General features: G+C 46.7%; 1 protein-coding gene across 2 annotated transcripts in view; it reads left to right on the top strand.

Moving 5' to 3' along the window:
• Nucleotides 1-20,779, top strand: part of MIA3 (MIA SH3 domain ER export factor 3) — a 441,987-nt gene that overhangs the window by 210,611 nt on the left and 210,597 nt on the right. For both annotated transcript variants that reach the window (XM_069233852.1, XM_069233851.1), the window contains exons 15-17: nucleotides 1,649-1,753; nucleotides 18,255-18,377; nucleotides 18,477-18,600. In XM_069233852.1, the coding sequence (XP_069089953.1) occupies nucleotides 1,649-1,753; nucleotides 18,255-18,377; nucleotides 18,477-18,600 (352 nt within the window). The remainder of the gene's footprint in view (nucleotides 1-1,648; nucleotides 1,754-18,254; nucleotides 18,378-18,476; nucleotides 18,601-20,779) is intronic.

The raw sequence follows: 20,779 nt of genomic DNA, 5'->3' as shown, positions 1-20,779 counted from the left end.
CCCAAGCCACTGGTATGCTTTGAAGGGCACATTTGGTGCCCTCCGTACATAAACCAGTCGACACTGGTTCAGGGACCCTAGTCCCTGCTCTGGCGCAAAACTGTGTTACAAAGACTACAGAGCCCCCATAGGAGACCACATTACTAACAAACATTCCTCCATAGTAACAAGCAGCATAAATATATGAACAATTAGAACCGATTGTGTCAAATTGGGTCCTTTAGAGGAACATGACCTACTGTTGGACTGAAAATTGAATACCAAGTACCCCCCTTTAGAACTTGATCCTCAGAGTAGCAAAGAAGAGCATTCCAAGGCTTACTGAATGACGTGTTGTGAGGCTAGAGATTCAGAATTAACATGCACCAAATAAGTGTCCATCCACTGCTTTGTCCTAAAAAAAGAGAAATATTTTTTCTACAAAAAACAACTGTTTGTTGTTTCAAGAAGCTGTTCAAAGAGCACCTAAGGTTCGGGTTCTCAGAATTCAATACATATGTTGCTGGTTTCTGATTTACTCCCCTCTTTGTACTGATTTAACTGGTGTACTCTCTGTTGGTAAAATTGCTAAAATAGTGTACTACTATCAAGTGACTTACAAAGAACTCCCACTGTCTGTGCCATTTTCCTCTAGACGCTCGTTAATTTGCTATCCCAGAGTCGAAGATTAAATTGCCTGCAGTGCTAAAGCAATAGTTGTTCCTTAAACAAATGAACACATGGTTTGGTCATTTGATTTGGATCAGATTAGCTAGTGTAGTCCAAAATCCACGCCTAGGTGGTGGCTTCAGAAATTTGGATTAAATTCTCTAGTGCAGCCAGAAATATGCCTTAATGCCTTTTGTTGTGTTTCTTTCCATTGCTATTCCCTTTTCTGTACTCACTGCTGTCCATATAAACTTTGGTCTTGTAAAAGTCCAGTATCTACAAATGTCTAGCTCGTCATTATGGTTCCATTGAAGACCACTTATTAACTCTTCTACCAGTGCCTGTTCTCCCAGTGATTGTTGAACTTCTCGGTGCTCACAATTATGACAAAACGTAAAACTCAAAGCACCTATTTGTGTTACTTTGTTCACACAGTATGTTCCAGTCCTCATAAACCTGCATAAACTAAGCATCTTCGTTTTGCTTCACTTCCTGAGACGGGAGAAACCACATATCCCTGGCTTCTTCTATGTCTTGTTAATTCTGAAGTCAGTCCTTCTGCTTTGTGTTTCTTGAGCAAACATTTTGTATATGCAGTTCTCATTAGGAGTGTCACAGCAAAAATCACAGCTATTGCAACTGCAACTACGGGCTGAAAACTAAATCAGTGTATACTGTTTCCAATGTTTCTTTTCAATGAAGACAAAATAGATTTTTGTGTTGTTCAGTTTTTGTTCTCCTGGACTTAAGTTTTAATGGTACCTTGAACAAAGACGTAGTTTAAATAGTATTTCTAAGTGATGGAAGGGAATGTCATGTATTTCTTGAAGTTTGCTTCAGTGGGAAATTGTTATTTTAGATAATTTCTTTTTTATTTAACATTTGTGTATTGAGATTTTTTGTGTAAGTGCAAAAGCCTAATTTAGTGACGTGTTAGTATTATTTACATTGATGGGAACGTGAGGACACAGTGATGATTGAGCACATTAACATTTTGCAGGTGCAGATTGCCCTAAATGAGGCTAAGTTGAGTGAGCAGAAGATCAAGTCAGATTTCCATCACATGCAGGAGGAAAATGCCAGGCTCAAAAAGAGTAAGGAACAAGTAAGTGTTTGTACATTTAAGATTCATGGTAAATCCTCATGTCACTGACAGTAAAATAAAGTGTGCTGAACTGTGCTTAGAGGGTGAGTATGGAGGGCCCCAGAGTGGGAAAATAAGGGTGGCTACAGACAAAAAGCACATTAACAAAAGAAGAGTAGTATCAAGGCCAGGAACGATTATGGCTCAAGGGGGTGGGGAAATGTGTTTTTTAAACCCCCATTAAAGAAAAATGAAGGGGTTTGGGAATCGGTGAAGCTTATGCAAATCGCTGGAATGTTCTTGTTATAAAGGTACTGTCAGTCTTTTGCATAGAATGCATTTCTCTTGGCAAATGTGGTGTTATTCCGTTTTTTGAGAAGAAGTGATAGTCACCACTCCTACATAGTGAGTGTTTAATTTACTTATACTTTACCTATGTTTGCTACAGGTGTTGGTCACCATGTATACCCGTTGTTTGTCATCAGTGCCTTTTAAGAGTTACAAATGATCCAATTTTAAGTTTACTTACTAAATCGGTATGGTCACCTACCTACCTACCTACCTACCAGAGATTAGTAGGTCATCTGTATGATCTCTGGTTCATGTGATTAGTTTATAAGATTTACAGTAATTGCCAGTAATTGCCTGTTAACAGCAAACCATTACAGACTTATATATGTAAAGAGGAAAACTAGGCTACAATGAGGGGTTATTCCCACAGTTCTAATTTTAAACTGTTCCCTGATGCCAGACAACTTTCTTACTGGAAATTATTCTGTGCTGATTAACTTAAGAATCTACATGAAAAACCCATTGATGGTTATTTGTTCTAAGTAAGAAACTTTTCCATTCAGGCCATCTCTGTTGAATTTGATTTCCCTTCTGATTATTTGATTCATATAATTGATGTTATACCACAATTTTTGTAATTTTTTTTTTAAAATCTAAGTAGGGAGAAAACAATGTGATCTTCATTAGTATTCATAAAAACAGCATGCCGTAGGAAGGTGGTCTCTTTTTAAAGACGGTGAAGGGCTTACGGGATGGGAGCAGAACAGATAGATCTTACAGCAATAAGATACCCAAGGTGTGAATGTATTTAGAAGGTTAAAGCACTTCTGAGACAAATGTTGTGGTCATAAACGAGGGTTAAACAGGGGTCTACAACCATTTCTGTAATAAGAACTAATTATGTTCAACGAAAATCTTCCAGAGTCACTAACATTAGTTTTGCAATAGTGTGCACATCAGACAAGGCTACATTAATGGCCACTCGATGCAAGATCACTAGCAGTGATCACCACAGTTCATAGACCTAGTTGCCAGCAGTAATAAAAAAAATAAAAAAAAAGAAAGGCTTATCAATATGGAAAGCCTCCACATGGCTAATACATGACAGCCATAGCTGCAATTCCTCTGGCACTAAGTTAATATTAGTAATAAGGCTCTCCGATGCTGCATGATTTATTAATCAAACATCAGCTTTAAATACATTTTAGAAATTCAACCATTTTTCTCCAAACATAAGCTTATGAGTTTTGGAAAATACACGCATTTACATCGTGAATGTAGACCTTTTTTTTTGTGGAATACATATATGTGTAAAGGAATGGCTCCCTGTTGCAGTTACCCCCCACTTTTTGCCTGATACTGATGCTGACTTGACTGAGAAGTGTGCTGGGACCCTGCTAACCAGGCCCCAGCACCAGTGTTCTTTCACCTAAAATGTACCATTGTCTCCACAATTGGCACAACCCTGGCACCCAGGTAAGTCCCTTGTAACTGGTACCTTTGGTACCAAGGGCCCTGATGCCAGGGAAGGTCTCTAAGGGCTGCAGCATGTCTTATGCCACCCTAGGGACCCCCTCACTCAGCACAGACACACTGCTTGCCAGCTTGTGTATGCTGGTGGGGAGAAAATGACTAAGTCGACATGGCACTCCACTCAGGGTGCCATGCCAACCTCACACTGCCTGTGGCATAGGTAAGTCACCCCTCTAGCAGGCCTTACAGCCCTAAGGCAGGGTGCACTATACCACAGGTGAGGGCATAGGTGCATGAGCACTATGCCCCTACAGTGTCTAAGCAAAACCTTAGACATTGTAAGTGCAGGGTAGCCATAAGAGTATATGGTCTGGGGGTCTGTCAAAAACGAACTCCACAGCTCCATAATGGCTACACTGAATACTGGGAAGTTTGGTACCAAACGTCTCAGAATAATAAACCCACACTGATTCCAGTGTTGGATTTATTAAAGAATGCACACAGAGGGCATCTTAGAGATACCTCCTGTATTTTACCCAATTGTTCAGTGCAGGACTGACTGGTCTGTGCCAGCCTGCTGCTGAGAGACGAGTTTCTGACCCCATGTGGTGAGGGCCATTGTGCTCTCTGGGGACAGAAACAAAAGCCTGCTCTGGGTGGAGGTGCTTCACACCTCCCCCCTGCAGGAACTGTAACACCTAGCAGTGAGCCTCAAAGGCTCAGGCTTCGTGTTACAATGCCCCAGGGCACTCCAGCTAGTGGAGATGCCCGCCCCCTGGACACAGCCCCCACTTTTGGCGGCAAGTCCAGGAGAGATAATGAGAAAAACAAGGAGTCGTCACTGGCCAGTCAGGACAGCCCCTAAGGTGTCCTGAGCTGAGGTGACTCTAACTTTTAGAAATCCTCCATCTTGCAGATGGAGGATTCCCCCAATAGGATTAGGGATGTGCCCCCCTCCCTCAGGGAGGAGGCACAAAGAGGGTGTACCCACCCTCAGGGCTACTAGCCATTGGCTACTAACCCCCCAGACCTAAACACACCCTTAAATTTAGTATTTAAGGGCTCCCCAGAACCTAGGAACTCAGATTCCTGCAAGTTAAGAAGAAGAGGACTGCTAAGCTGAAAAACCCTGCAGAGAAGACGGAGACACCAACTGCTTTGGCCCCAGCTCTACCGGCCTGTCTCCCTCCCTTCTAAAGACACTGCTCCAGCGACGCCTTCCACAGGGACCAGCGACCTCTGAATCCTCAGAGGGCTGCCCTGCTCTAGAAGGACCAAGAAACTCACGAGGACAGCGGCCCTGTTCACCCAAGACTGCAACTTTGTTTCAAAGGAGCAACTTTAAAACAACTGCGTTTCCCGCCGGAAGCTCGAGACTTGCTACTCTGCACCCGACGCCCCCGGCTCGACTTGTGGAGAAACAACACTTCAGGGAGGACTCCCCGGCGACTACGAGACTGAGAGTAGCCAGAGTTGCCCCCCTGAGCCCCCACAGCAATGCCTGCAGAGGGAATCCCGAGGCTCCCCCTGACCGCGACTGCCTGACTCCCAGATCCCGACACCTGGAAAAGACTGCACCCGCAGCCCCCAGGACCTGAAAGATCGGAACTCCAGTGCAGGAGTGACCCCCAGGAGGCCCTCTCCCTTGCCCAGGTGGTGGATACCCCAGGAGCCCCCGCCTGCCTGCCTGCATCGCTGAAGAGACCCCTTGGTCTCTGTAGGAAGTTGGCTCTGTATGTGCTATTTCAAAGTAAGGAATAGCATGCACAGAGTCCAAGGGTTCCCCTTAGAGGTAAAATAGTGGTAAAAATAGATAATACTAATGCTCTATTTTGTGGTAGTGTGGTCGAGCAGTAGGCTTATCCAAGGAGTAGTGTTAAGCATTTGTTGTACATACACATAGACAATAAATGAGGTACACACACTCAGAGACAAATCCAGCCAATAGGTTTTGTTATAGAAAAATATCTTTTCTTAGTTTATTTTAAGAACCACAGGTTCAAATTCTACATGTAATATCTCATTCGAAAGGTATTGCAGGTAAGTACTTTAGGAACTTCAAATCATCAAAATTGCATGTATACTTTTCAAGTTATTCACAAATAGCTGTTTTGAAAGTGGACACAGTGCAATTTTCACAGTTCCTAGGGGAGGTAAGTATTTGTTAGGTTAACCAGGTAAGTAAGACACTTACAGGGCTTAGTTCTTGGTCCAAGGTAGCCCACCGTTGGGGGTTCAGAGCAACCCCAAAGTCACCACACCAGCAGCTCAGGGCCGGTCAGGTGCAGAGTTCAAAGTGGTGCCCAAAACGCATAGGCTAGAATGGAGAGAAGGGGGTGCCCCGGTTCCGGTCTGCTTGCAGGTAAGTACCCGCCTCTTCGGAGGGCAGACCAGGGGGGTTTTGTAGGGCACCGGGGGGGACACAAGCCCACACAGAAATTTCACCCTCAGCGGCGCGGGGGCGGCCGGGTGCAGTGTAGAAACAAGCGTCGGGTTCGCAATGTTAGTCTATGAGAGATCTCGGGATCTCTTCAGCGCTGCAGGCAGGCAAGGGGGGGGTTCCTCGGGGAAACCTCCACTTGGTCAAGGGAGAGGGACTCCTGGGGGTCACTCCTCCAGTGAAAGTCCGGTCCTTCAGGTCCTGGGGGCTGCGGGTGCAGGGTCTCTCCCAGGTGTCGGGACTTAGGATTCAAAGAGTCGCGGTCAGGGGAAGCCTCGGGATTCCCTCTGCAGGCGGCGCTGTGGGGGATCAGGGGGGACAGGTTTTGGTACTCACAGTATCAGAGTAGTCCTGGGGTCCCTCCTGAGGTGTTGGATCGCCACCAGCCGGGTCGGGGTCGCCGGGTGCAGTGTTGCAAGTCTCACGCTTCTTGCGGGGAGCTTGCAGGGTTCTTTAAAGCTGCTGGAAACAAAGTTGCAGCTTTTCTTGGAGCAGGTCCGCTGTCCTCGGGAGTTTCTTGTCTTTTCGAAGCAGGGGCAGTCCTCAGAGGATGTCGAGGTCGCTGGTCCCTTTGGAAGGCGTCGCTGGAGCAGGATCTTTGGAAGGCAGGAGACAGGCCGGTGAGTTTCTGGAGCCAAGGCAGTTGTCGTCTTCTGGTCTTCCTCTGCAGGGGTTTTTCAGCTAGGCAGTCCTTCTTCTTGTAGTTTCAGGAAATCTAATTTTTTAGGGTTCAGGGTAGCCCTTAAATACTAAATTTAAGGGCGTGTTTAGGTCTGGGGGGTTAGTAGCCAATGGCTACTAGCCCTGAGGGTGGGTACACCCTCTTTGTGCCTCCTCCCAAGGGGAGGGGGTCACAATCCTAACCCTATTGGGGGAATCCTCCATCTGCAAGATGGAGGATTTCTAAAAGTTAGAGTCACTTCAGCTCAGGACACCTTAGGGGCTGTCCTGACTGGCCAGTGACTCCTCCTTGTTGCTTTCTTTGTTCCCTCCAGCCTTGCCGCCAAAAGTGGGGGCCGTGGCCGGAGGGGGCGGGCAACTCCACTAAGCTGGAGTGCCCTGCTGGGCTGTGACAAAGGGGTGAGCCTTTGAGGCTCACCGCCAGGTGTCACAGCTCCTGCCTGGGGGAGGTGTTAGCATCTCCACCCAGTGCAGGCTTTGTTACTGGCCTCAGAGTGACAAAGGCACTCTCCCCATGGGGCCAGCAACATGTCTCTAGTGTGGCAGGCTGCTGGAACCAGTCAGCCTACACAGATAGTTGGTTAAGTTTCAGGGGGCACCTCTAAGGTGCCCTCTGTGGTGTATTTTACAATAAAATGTACACTGGCATCAGTGTGCATTTATTGTGCTGAGAAGTTTGATACCAAACTTCCCAGTTTTCAGTGTAGCCATTATGGTGCTGTGGAGTTCGTGTAAAACAGACTCCCAGACCATATACTCTTATGGCTACCCTGCACTTACAATGTCTAAGGTTTTGCTTAGACACTGTAGGGGCACAGTGCTCATGCACTGGTACCCTCTCCTATGGTATAGTGCACCCTGCCTTAGGGCTGTAAGGCCTGCTAGAGGGGTGTCTTACCTATACTGCATAGGCAGTGAGAGGCTGGCATGGCACCCTGAGGGGAGTGCCATGTCGACTTACTCATTTTGTTCTCACTAGCACACACAGGCTTGTAAGCAGTGTGTCTGTGCTGAGTGAGGGGTCTCTAGGGTGGCATAAGACATGCTGCAGCCCTTAGAGACCTTCCTTGGCATCAGGGCCCTTGGTACTAGAAGTACCAGTTACAAGGGACTTATCTGAATGCCAGGGTGTGCCAATTGTGGATACAATGGTACATTTTAGGTGAAGGAACACTGGTGCTGGGGCCTGGTTAGCAGGGTCCCAGCACACTTCTCAGTCAAGTCAGCATCAGTATCAGGCAAAAAGTGGGGGGTAACTGCAACAGGGAGCCATTTCTTTACACAAGCCCCCCCCAGCCCACAGGCCAGGAGACTCAGCCCAAGCTGGGAGAGTCTTCCTAGTCTGTCAGGCGAGGAAGAGTAGGAGAAATAGGCTGGTTAGTTGCAGGGCCTACTCTGCCTTACATCCTTCTGTTCAGGTCATTCCCTTTGGGGAACTGACCCACTTCCACAGTGATAGGACCTAGTCTGAATTGCCTCTTGTCTGCCTCTTCAATGTCTCCACCCATCCTTTCTATTTTGGTCTTAGAGGTATCCACCTCTGCTAATCTTATCTTGGCCAGGGTTACCCCTAGCTTACCCAGAGAGGTTACCCAGAGCTGGAGTAACCCCACCATGACCAATAGGGTCAGGGGGCCTAACTTGCTATTTGGCATGGGGTCAGACCACCATGCTAAGGATAGTGCAGCCATAAAGGCTAACACCCAGCAGAGGCCACTGACAGCTGTCAGTGCCCAGAACCACACCTTTAGCTCTTCACCTAAAAGGGAAGGGGCTAAGTTACAGGCTTCTTTGGGTTCAGGTTGCCTGTCTGCTGTATTAGAGTGGGGGGTTACCACATCTTGTAGTAAACACCCTTCTTCCACTCTTTCTTCTGTTAGCTGAGGAGCCATCCACTCAGGTTTAACAGTTGCCTGACTAGCCAGGACTTCTTGTGGGTCAGGTTGGACTTTATCAGGGCCATTTTTGGAGTTCTCCCCTACTGGAGCAGAATCTCCTTGGCTTGCTGTAACCTTGGCTAGAGGTTGTCCACCCTTCCTACTCTGTTTTCTTTTCTTCTTCTTCTGGGGCCTGCTTGCATTTACTGCAGAGGCAGGACTTCCAGAATCCTTGGGAGAGGACTGGCACTGGACCAGTTCCTCTCTTGGGCTCTGACTAACCTCTGGGTAGTCATTTCCAAGGAGACAATCAAGGGGGAGGTCTGTACTGACTACTACCCTTCTCCAGCTAAGAGTGCCACCCACTTCTATGGGCACTAAAGCCACAGGCCTCTTAGTGACCCTGTCTAGGCTAACTCTTACCCTGGCAGTCTCACCTGGGATGTACTGGTTTGAGAGCACCAGCCTGTCATGCACAATAGTGTGACTGGCACAAGTGTCTCTCAGGGCAGTGGTTGGGATTCCATTCACCAGTAGGTGGTGGAAGTGTCTACTTCCCTCTGGAATCTCCAACTCACCTGTTGGGCCCTGTTTCCAGTTGAAGGCTAGGAAGACCTCCTCATCTGAGGAGTCATCTCCCATGGCTACACTGGTTACCCCAGGAATTTTGTTCTGGGGTTTGTTTTTGGGACAAGAAGTGTCCTTGGTGTGGTGCCCAGACTGTTTACAGTTGTGGCACCAGGCCTTAGTGGCATCCCAGTTCTTACCCTGGTACCCACCTTTGTTTTGGGTTGTGTCTTGGGGCCCACCCACCTGTTCTGGTTTTTGGGGGCCTACAGAGGACTCTTTTTCTTTGTTTCTAGTGTCACCCACTTTCTCCTGGGGAGTTTTTGTAACCCCTTTCTTCTGGTCACCCCCAGTGGAAGTTTTGGTTACCCTAGTCTTGACCCAGTGGTCTGCCTTCTTTCCCAATTCTTGGGGAGAAATTGGACCTAGGTCTACCAGATACTGATGCAACTTTTCATTGAAGCAGTTACTTAAAATGTGTTCTTTCATAAACAAATTATAAAGCCCAACATAGTCACACACTTCATTTCCAGTTAACCAACCATCTAGTGTTTTTACTGAGTAGTCTACAAAATCAACCCAGGTCTGGCTCGAGGATTTTTGAGCCCCCCTGAATCTAATTCTATACTCCTCAGTGGAGAATCCAAAGCCCTCAATCAGGGTACCCTTCATGAGGTCATAAGATTCTGCATCTTTTCCAGAGAGTGTGAGGAGTCTATCCCTACACTTTCCAGTGAACATTTCCCAAAGGAGAGCACCCCAGTGAGATCTGTTCACTTTTCTGGTTACACAAGCCCTCTCAAAAGCTGTGAACCATTTGGCGATGTCATCACCATTTTCATATTTTGTTACAATCCCTTTGGGGAGTTTTAGGATGTCAGGAGAATCTCTGACCCTATTTAAGTTGCTGCCACCATTGATGGGACCTAGGCCCATCTCTTTTCTTTCCCTTTCTATGGCTAGGAGCTGCTTTTCCAAAGCCAATCTTTTGACCATCCTGGCTAACAGGGGGTCATCTTCACTGAGAGCATCCTCAGTGATTTCAGAAATGCTGGACCCTCCTGTGAGGGAAGCAACATTTCTGACTATCATTTTTGGAGACAGGGCTTGAGAGGCCCTGGTCTCCCTATTTAGGACTGGAAGGGGGGAATTGCCCTCCAAGTCACTAATTTCTTCCTCTGTGAAGTCATCCTCAGAGGGGTTGGCTTTTTCAAACTCTGCCAACAGCTCCTGGAGCTGAATTTTGGTAGGTCTGGAGCCAATGGTTATTTTCTTTATATTACAGAGAGACCTTAGCTCCCTCATCTTAAGATGGAGGTAAGGTGTGGTGTCGAGTTCCACCACATTCATCTCTGTATCAGACATTATTTTGCTAAAAGTTGGAAGACTTTTTAAAGAATCTAAAACTGTTTCTAGAATCTAATTTCAAACCTTTAACAAACTTTTAAACTCTAAAAGACAATGCTAAACAGGGACTTAACACACAAGGCCCTAGCAGGACTTTTAAGAATTTAGAAAAATTTCAAATTGCAAAAATGAATTTCTAATGACAATTTTGGAATTTGTCGTGTGATCAGGTATTGGCTGAGTAGTCCAGCAAATGCAAAGTCTTGTACCCCACCGCTGATCCACCAATGTAGGAAGTTGGCTCTGTATGTGCTATTTCAAAGTAAGGAATAGCATGCACAGAGTCCAAGGGTTCCCCTTAGAGGTAAAATAGTGGTAAAAATAGATAATACTAATGCTCTATTTTGTGGTAGTGTGGTCGAGCAGTAGGCTTATCCAAGGAGTAGTGTTAAGCATTTGTTGTACATACACATAGACAATAAATGAGGTACACACACTCAGAGACAAATCCAGCCAATAGGTTTTGTTATAGAAAAATATCTTTTCTTAGTTTATTTTAAGAACCACAGGTTCAAATTCTACATGTAATATCTCATTCGAAAGGTATTGCAGGTAAGTACTTTAGGAACTTCAAATCATCAAAATTGCATGTATACTTTTCAAGTTATTCACAAATAGCTGTTTTGAAAGTGGACACAGTGCAATTTTCACAGTTCCTAGGGGAGGTAAGTATTTGTTAGGTTAACCAGGTAAGTAAGACACTTACAGGGCTTAGTTCTTGGTCCAAGGTAGCCCACCGTTGGGGGTTCAGAGCAACCCCAAAGTCACCACACCAGCAGCTCAGGGCCGGTCAGGTGCAGAGTTCAAAGTGGTGCCCAAAACGCATAGGCTAGAATGGAGAGAAGGGGGTGCCCCGGTTCCGGTCTGCTTGCAGGTAAGTACCCGCCTCTTCGGAGGGCAGACCAGGGGGGTTTTGTAGGGCACCGGGGGGGACACAAGCCCACACAGAAATTTCACCCTCAGCGGCGCGGGGGCGGCCGGGTGCAGTGTAGAAACAAGCGTCGGGTTCGCAATGTTAGTCTATGAGAGATCTCGGGATCTCTTCAGCGCTGCAGGCAGGCAAGGGGGGGGTTCCTCGGGGAAACCTCCACTTGGTCAAGGGAGAGGGACTCCTGGGGGTCACTCCTCCAGTGAAAGTCCGGTCCTTCAGGTCCTGGGGGCTGCGGGTGCAGGGTCTCTCCCAGGTGTCGGGACTTAGGATTCAAAGAGTCGCGGTCAGGGGAAGCCTCGGGATTCCCTCTGCAGGCGGCGCTGTGGGGGATCAGGGGGGACAGGTTTTGGTACTCACAGTATCAGAGTAGTCCTGGGGTCCCTCCTGAGGTGTTGGATCGCCACCAGCCGGGTCGGGGTCGCCGGGTGCAGTGTTGCAAGTCTCACGCTTCTTGCGGGGAGCTTGCAGGGTTCTTTAAAGCTGCTGGAAACAAAGTTGCAGCTTTTCTTGGAGCAGGTCCGCTGTCCTCGGGAGTTTCTTGTCTTTTCGAAGCAGGGGCAGTCCTCAGAGGATGTCGAGGTCGCTGGTCCCTTTGGAAGGCGTCGCTGGAGCAGGATCTTTGGAAGGCAGGAGACAGGCCGGTGAGTTTCTGGAGCCAAGGCAGTTGTCGTCTTCTGGTCTTCCTCTGCAGGGGTTTTTCAGCTAGGCAGTCCTTCTTCTTGTAGTTTCAGGAAATCTAATTTTTTAGGGTTCAGGGTAGCCCTTAAATACTAAATTTAAGGGCGTGTTTAGGTCTGGGGGGTTAGTAGCCAATGGCTACTAGCCCTGAGGGTGGGTACACCCTCTTTGTGCCTCCTCCCAAGGGGAGGGGGTCACAATCCTAACCCTATTGGGGGAATCCTCCATCTGCAAGATGGAGGATTTCTAAAAGTTAGAGTCACTTCAGCTCAGGACACCTTAGGGGCTGTCCTGACTGGCCAGTGACTCCTCCTTGTTGCTTTCTTTGTTCCCTCCAGCCTTGCCGCCAAAAGTGGGGGCCGTGGCCGGAGGGGGCGGGCAACTCCACTAAGCTGGAGTGCCCTGCTGGGCTGTGACAAAGGGGTGAGCCTTTGAGGCTCACCGCCAGGTGTCACAGCTCCTGCCTGGGGGAGGTGTTAGCATCTCCACCCAGTGCAGGCTTTGTTACTGGCCTCAGAGTGACAAAGGCACTCTCCCCATGGGGCCAGCAACATGTCTCTAGTGTGGCAGGCTGCTGGAACCAGTCAGCCTACACAGATAGTTGGTTAAGTTTCAGGGGGCACCTCTAAGGTGCCCTCTGTGGTGTATTTTACAATAAAATGTACACTGGCATCAGTGTGCATTTATTGTGCTGAGAAGTTTGATACCAAACTTCCCAGTTTTCAGTGTAGCCATTATGGTGCTGTGGAGTTCGTGTAAAACAGACTCCCAGACCATATACTCTTATGGCTACCCTGCACTTACAATGTCTAAGGTTTTGCTTAGACACTGTAGGGGCACAGTGCTCATGCACTGGTACCCTCTCCTATGGTATAGTGCACCCTGCCTTAGGGCTGTAAGGCCTGCTAGAGGGGTGTCTTACCTATACTGCATAGGCAGTGAGAGGCTGGCATGGCACCCTGAGGGGAGTGCCATGTCGACTTACTCATTTTGTTCTCACTAGCACACACAGGCTTGTAAGCAGTGTGTCTGTGCTGAGTGAGGGGTCTCTAGGGTGGCATAAGACATGCTGCAGCCCTTAGAGACCTTCCTTGGCATCAGGGCCCTTGGTACTAGAAGTACCAGTTACAAGGGACTTATCTGAATGCCAGGGTGTGCCAATTGTGGATACAATGGTACATTTTAGGTGAAGGAACACTGGTGCTGGGGCCTGGTTAGCAGGGTCCCAGCACACTTCTCAGTCAAGTCAGCATCAGTATCAGGCAAAAAGTGGGGGGTAACTGCAACAGGGAGCCATTTCTTTACAGTCTCCCATTGATTTCAATTGCTAACCCAATGCTTGTTTGCACACTGCACCCGGCCGCCCCGTGCCGCTGAAGGTGTACTTTCTGTGTGGACTTGTCCCCCCCCCCCCCCCCCCCGGTGCCCTACAAAACCCCCCTGGTCTGCCCTCCGAAGACGCGGGTACTTACCTGCTGGCAGACTGGAACCGGGGCACCCCCTTCTCCATTGAAGCCTATGCGTTTTGGGCACCACTTTGAACTCTGCACCTGACCGGCCCTGAGCTGCTGGTGTGGTAACTTTGGGGTTGCTCTGAACCCCCAACGGTGGGCTACCTTGGACCCAAACTTGAACCCCGTAGGTGGTTTACTTACCTGCAAAAACTAACAAACTCTTACTCCCCCCAGGAGCTGTTGAAAATTGCACTGTCTAGTTTTAAAATAGCTATATGTGATTTATGTGAAAAGTATATATGCTATTTTGCTAATTCAAAGTTCCTAAAGTACCTACCTGCAATACCTTTCAGTTAAAGTATTACATGTAAAATTTGAACCTGTGGTTCTTAAAATAAACTAAGAAAAGATATTTTTCTATACAAAAACCTATTGGCCTGGAATTGTCTTTGAGTGCGTGTTCCTCATTTATTGCTTGTGTGTGTACAACAAATGCTTAACACTACTCCTTTGATAAGCCTACTGCTCGACCACACTACCACAAAATAGAGCATTAGTATTATCTCTTTTTGCCACTATCTTACCTCTAAGGGGAACCCTTGGACTCTGTGCATACTATTTCTTACTTTGAAATAGTGCATACAGATCCAACTTCCTACAATATGCATTTAACAAAGCTAAATGTTCTAATTTAGTAGAGTGGGCTGCACACAGGAGGAATACTTATAGGTAGCTGATGAGCCACACGCTTAGAAGCCTGGTATAAAAAATCAATGTAGTTCTAGAATCCTTCATGGCTCTTTCCATGATTGTTAGTGTAAAGAAATGGCTCCCTGTTGCAGTTACCCCCCACTTTTTGCCTGATACTGATGCTGACTTGACTGAGAAGAGTGCTGGGACCCTGCTAACCAGGCCCCAGCACCAGTGTTCCTTCACCTAAAATGTACCATTGTATCCACAATTGGCACACCCTGGCATTCAGATAAGTCCCTTGTAACTGGTACTTCTAGTACCAAGGGCCCTGATACCAAGGAAGGTCTCTAAGGGCTGCAGCATGTCTTATGCCACCCTAGAGACCCCTCACTCAGCACAGACACACTGCTTACAAGCCTGTGTGTGCTAGTGAGAACAAAATGAGTAAGTCGACATGGCACTCCCCTCAGGGTGCCATGCCAGCCTCTCACTGCCTATGCAGTATAGGTAAGACACTCCTCTAGCAGGCCTTACAGCCCTAAGGCAGGGTGCACTATACCATAGGTGAGGGTACCAGTGCATGAGCATGGTACCCCTACAGTGTCTAAACAAAACCTTAGACATTGTAAGTGCAGGGTAGCCATAAGAGTATATGGTCTGGGAGTCTGTCAAACACGAACTCCACAGCACCTTAATGGCTACACTGAAAACTGGGAAGTTTGGTATCAAACTTCTCAGCACAATAAATGCACACTGATGCCAGTGTACATTTTATTGCAAAACACACCCCAGAGGGCACCTTAGAGGTGCCCCCTGAAACTTAACCGACTGTCTGTGTAGGCTGACTAGTTCCAGCAGCCTGCCACACCAGAGACATGTTGCTGGCCCCATGGGGAGAGTGCCTTTGTCACTCTGAGGCCAGTAACAAAGCCTGCACTGGGTGGAGATGCTAACACCTCCCCCAGGCAGGAGCTGTGACACCTGGCGGTGAGCCTCAAAGGCTCACCCCTTTGTCACAGCCCAGCAGGGCACTCCAGCTTAGTGGAGTTGCCCGCCCCCTCCGGCCACGGCCCCCACTTTTGGCGGCAAGGCTGGAGGGAACAAAGAAAGCTACAAGGAGGAGTCACTGGCCAGTCAGGACAGCCCCTAAGGTGTCCTGAGCTGAGGTGACTGACTTTTAGAAATCCTCCATCTTGCAGATGGAGGATTCCCCCAATAGGGTTAGGATTGTGACCCCCTCCCCTTGGGAGGAGGCACAAAGAGGGTGTACCCACCCTCAGGGCTAGTAGCCATTGGCTACTAACCCCCCAGACCTAAACACGCCCTTAAATTTAGTATTTAAGGGCTACCCTGAACCCTAGAAAATTAGATTCCTGCAACTACAAGAAGAAGGACTGCCCAGCTGAAAACCCCTGCAGCGGAAGACCAGAAGACGACAACTGCCTTGGCTCCAGAAACTCACCGGCCTGTCTCCTGCCTTCCAAAGATCCTGCTCCAGCGACGCCTTCCAAAGGGACCAGCGACCTCGACATCCTCTGAGGACTGCCCCTGCTTCGAAAAGACAAGAAACTCCCGAGGACAGCGGACCTGCTCCAAGAAAAGCTGCAACTTTGTTTCCAGCAGCTTTAAAGAACCCTGCAAGCTCCCCGCAAGAAGCGTGAGACTTGCAACACTGCACCCGGCGACCCCGACTCGGCTGGTGGCGATCCAACACCTCAGGAGGGACCCCAGGACTACTCTGATACTGTGAGTACCAAAACCTGTCCCCCCTGAGCCCCCACAGCGCCGCCTGCAGAGGGAATCCCGAGGCTTCCCCTGACCGCGACTCTTTGAACCTAAAGTCCCGACGCCTGGGAGAGACCCTGCACCCGCAGCCCCCAGGACCTGAAGGACCGGACTTTCACTGGAGAAGTGACCCCCAGGAGTCCCTCTCCCTTGCCCAAGTGGAGGTTTCCCCGAGGAACCCCCCCCTTGCCTGCCTGCAGCGCTGAAGAGATCCCGAGATCTCTCATAGACTAACATTGCGAACCCGACGCCTGTTTCTACACTGCACCCGGCCGCCCCCGCGCTGCTGAGGGTGAAATTTCTGTGTGGGCTTGTGTCCCCCCCCGGTGCCCTACAAAACCCCCCTGGTCTGCCCTCCGAAGACGCGGGTACTTACCTGCAAGCAGACCGGAACCGGGGCACCCCCTTCTCTCCATTCTAGCCTATGTGTTTTGGGCACCACTTTGAACTCTGCACCTGACCGGCCCTGAGCTGCTGGTGTGGTGACTTTGGGGTTGCTCTGAACCCCCAACGGTGGGCTACCTTGGACCAAGAACTGAACCCTGTAAGTGTCGTACTTACCTGGTAAAACTAACAAAAACTTACCTCCCCCAGGAACTGTGAAAATTGCACTAAGTGTCCACTTTTAAAACAGCTATTTGTCAATAACTTGTAAAGTATACATGCAATTTTTATGATTTGAAGTTCCTAAAGTACTTACCTGCAATACCTTTCGAATGAGATATTACATGTAGAATTTGAACCTGTGGTTCTTAAAATAAACTAAGAAAAGATATTTTTCTATACCAAAAACCTATTGGCTGGATTTGTCTCTGAGTGTGTGTACCTCATTTATTGTCTATGTGTATGTACAACAAATGCTTAACACTACTCCTCGGATAAGCCTACTGCTCGACCACACTACCACAAAATAGAGCATTAGTATTATCTATTTTTACCACTATTTTTACCTCTAAGGGGAACCCTTGGACTCTGTGCATGCTATTCCTTACTTTGAAATAGCACATACAGAGCCAACTTCCTACAGTTAGTAACAGAAGAATATAACTGGAGGGTATAACCTTGCTATTCAGTGCTATGTTCATGAATATTATGGAAGATCTCTTGAAAACAGAGTTTTTTTTTCTCCAATTTTAAATGTGACTCCATGTGAACTTGTAAACTAGTTTTTTTTATTATTACATTTGGAAATCATACCTTTAACTTGATAATGCCAGTATCTCATCCTTCCTTTAGGGAGAAGTGATAAAACCCTTTACCTGGGGGAGGAAATAAAACTGACAACTCTTATACTCTATTTCTATTGAGAGAAACATGCATAAATGTCAATGGATAGGCAAGTTCAATCCAAATTTTGAATGAGACTGACCCGCAAGTCGATAATTAGAATAGGAAAATATGACCAGACTGGCTTTTGCAAGACTGGAGCACAAGTGCACAAGAGCCGATCTTTATTTTGTTAGATTGGAGCTTCATTCCGAATAAAACCACACTCCCTGGAAGTGAAACAAGCCACCTCATTTTTATCATGCTTCTGCAAAATAATTATCTGGCTTCTTGAATTTTCCTCTTGAATATATGGCTGAATGTATCATGCAGCTATATATCCTAACAGGTATATGCATATTTACCTATGTGTGTAAATATCCTGTGACCATGTGTACATTCATACATATGTGCATATATCCTTTTGCAGCAATCTAAATCAGTAACATACGAAAATCTTATGCTTTGCGTTAGTCAGACAGTTTCGTTAGCTGTGCTGTAATTCTATTCATATTCAAGTGTGAAACTAGATCCAGAACGTTTATAAAAACAAGCACTGGAAAAGTGAATAAGTCTGGCATGGAAAGAAAACAGTGTTTTGACTATTTATGTTTTGCAAACGTATGTAATGTGTAAAAATAAGTAAATAAAGTGCTGCTGGAGCCCAGGCACACCAACCCTGGGCACTGAAGTGCACTGCATTTCATCAGATATTCACCTCACTGCCTTCATCAGGTACTACCATTCAAACCACGCTATGAAAAAGGTGCATGCCTTTTCATATGTCACCACATTAATTAGCAACAATCTGTGTAATGTTACAAGTGTTACACTGCATGACTGGTACTGAACCGAACCAGTATCCCCATAGTTGTTGAGTTTTTGTTTTCCATCATCCCCTTGTATATATCAAGGGTAGTTCTTGAATTGCTGCAATCAAAAACCTTTGAATGCCAACATGTGTTGCTTTAATTTTCAGCTACTGAAAGAAGCAGAAGGCTGGAGTGAGAGACACAGTGAGCTCAGTGAACAAATAAAACTGTATCACAAATCTCAGAAAGATATGGAAGAAGCCCTTTCCTACAAAGAAAATGAAATTGAAGTAAGTTGTTAGGGGTTATACTGCTAACACTGCTAACACACTGTGCACAGCACAGGGATTGGAACGCTGCTAATAAATGCCATTTTATTTTTCTAATAGGTCTTGAGCAATTGCATAATGCAACTGAAGCAGATTGATGCTTTCTGTGACTCCGAACCTCAGGCAGATGACGCCAGTAGCTGGGACAAAGGAGGTGGTGATCTGGCCAATGGGGACTGTCCAGGTAAAATCTCACAGCATCTACAGTCACAGTGACCCCTAAGTAATGCTTATGCTTCGGTTTTACAAGGTTGTTGCCAGAAATTAATCTCTACTGTTAGCCGTTCAGCATCTGTCTGTAGGAGGGAAAGCACAAGTGAAGGTGCTGGCAAAAATGGCTTCTAAGCAGTTGGGTTCCTATTTCAGGGCCCCCCGACCCAGACTAACTCATAAACCGAAGGAGGACACATCTGATGGTACTCTGAGTCAGGGAAATTGAAAATATAGCAACTTATTTGTGGAAGCATATGTGCTACTCCTCAACATATGTGAATTAATACCCTCTGGATGCTGTTTTAATTGGTAAAAGGTAGGGTTAAACTGTTCTTAGATATGCATTGTTGGTGTGAAGTTCAACATTTGCCTGTACCATCTCCATCTTCATCTTCCAAGCTAACTGATTATGATTTTGTCTGCTTAATGTTCTCAGTATTCCAGTTCAGTTTAATACACAAACACAAATAGCCTACTACTTTATTTTCTTGTCTAAATACAGCAGCAAATCAAAACAACACAAATCTACTTTTCTTAATCCTCCGGATAAACATAGTTTTGTTATTGATAACATGTTATACAAAGTTTAATTTGGCCAGTCTTTGCCTGCAGCAGCCATTTCCAGGCAAAATCTCCCCTTTCTTTTGTACATCCCAATTTATTGATCCTGACTTTCTAAACACCTGACGCTAATTAACAACAGACCTTTAATTGTAAGCTCATCTACCTCTTTGAGACATCAAACAGTTGTCAGCCACAGTAATCATTTAGTCATTAGCCATCAGACAGCATTCACTAGCGTGGAGAAGGTAAAAGACAAAACAACCAAGTTACAGTCTGCATATAGATCTTAGACAAAAGCTTATCCAACAGTAATTAAAACCGTAAACAACTTCAAAGAAACCAACATAGTGCCGGGAAAAGTCTCAGACATGTAAAGCATTGTTGAAAAGGAAATGACTAAGAAGTCTCCGAAGAAGAAGTCCTTCATGGTAATCCTTACACCTTCTGGCATACTGATCAGAAGGATACTGGAAAAAGAATTCAAGCTAATTACCTTCACCTATCTAGGATACTCACTACCTTTTTGTTTGAACCACAGTGATTTAGTTGTTTCTTTAGCACTATTGTGCCATAATAATGTCCTCGTTCCGCATAAATGCTACTGGTTCCGATACAATGGTTGGTGGAATTTTAATTTGAGAACATCAGTGATTATGTTCGGTTAACTTGTAGAGTGGACTTATTGATTTTTTTAAAAATGTTTTTAATTATAGTTTTACAAGGTGCATGAAACATATTGGTGCAGTGAAAATCTGTATTCTGGAATTTTACAAAGAAACACAATAGTGGGGAACACCAAACCACAGTGCTTACATAGGACACCACAAACAATGGTGCAGTATCTATAAATTAAAAGAAAAATGGCTACTGTGTGTAACCTGTACCACAGGAACTCTAGAGCGGAATGGTTTCGGAGGCAAACATAGCCCATCATGTAGTAGCAGATAACAGGAAGAGCTAGTAGCAAGTTGTATGTGGCAGGAGAGGTTACAAAGTAATGGCAGGAAGGTGGGCTTGCTGCAGAATCATGGTATGTGGGAGGTTGATGGGGGTAAGGGTAGAGTGGACCAGGGAGGTGGGCATGTGTAGTTCAAAGTTATGGAAGGGTTGTTCGTAGTGAGTGCTGAAGAATGGAGCGGTGGAATGGCGGGATCACTGAGGGAGGTCTTCCTGGGGCATAAGATTGAAGAATTATCAATAGCGTCTCCCACTCCGGGGATATGGGGCGTTTGCAAATGTGGCATGCTTCTTCATAGCGGAGGGCGGTTCCCTCCGCAGTCCCCCATTTACGTACTGCACTCTGCCAAGCTGTCAGGAGCGGAGTGGATGGGGCCCTCCATTCCATAGTGAGCATCCGCTTGGCCAGTAGTTGGGCTAGGCCAGCGAATGGTATGCGGATGGAGTGTCTGATTCTGTGTTTGAAAACACAGAGGACACAAGCCTCTCATGAATATATATCAGAGAGTTTGGTGACTTCACAGAGTGCAGTGTGGATATCCTGCCAGTAGGGGACTTGGCTGGAACAGGACAACAATATGTGGCAGAGGTCCGCATCGCCGGAACTGCATCACTGGGAACATAGGCCG

The sequence above is a fragment of the Pleurodeles waltl genome, chromosome 5 (genome assembly GCF_031143425.1).
Source record: "Pleurodeles waltl isolate 20211129_DDA chromosome 5, aPleWal1.hap1.20221129, whole genome shotgun sequence".
Taxonomy (NCBI): domain Eukaryota; kingdom Metazoa; phylum Chordata; class Amphibia; order Caudata; family Salamandridae; genus Pleurodeles; species Pleurodeles waltl.
The sequence above is the reverse complement of the archived record's forward strand: the minus strand, read 5'-3'. Positions and strand labels throughout refer to the sequence as shown.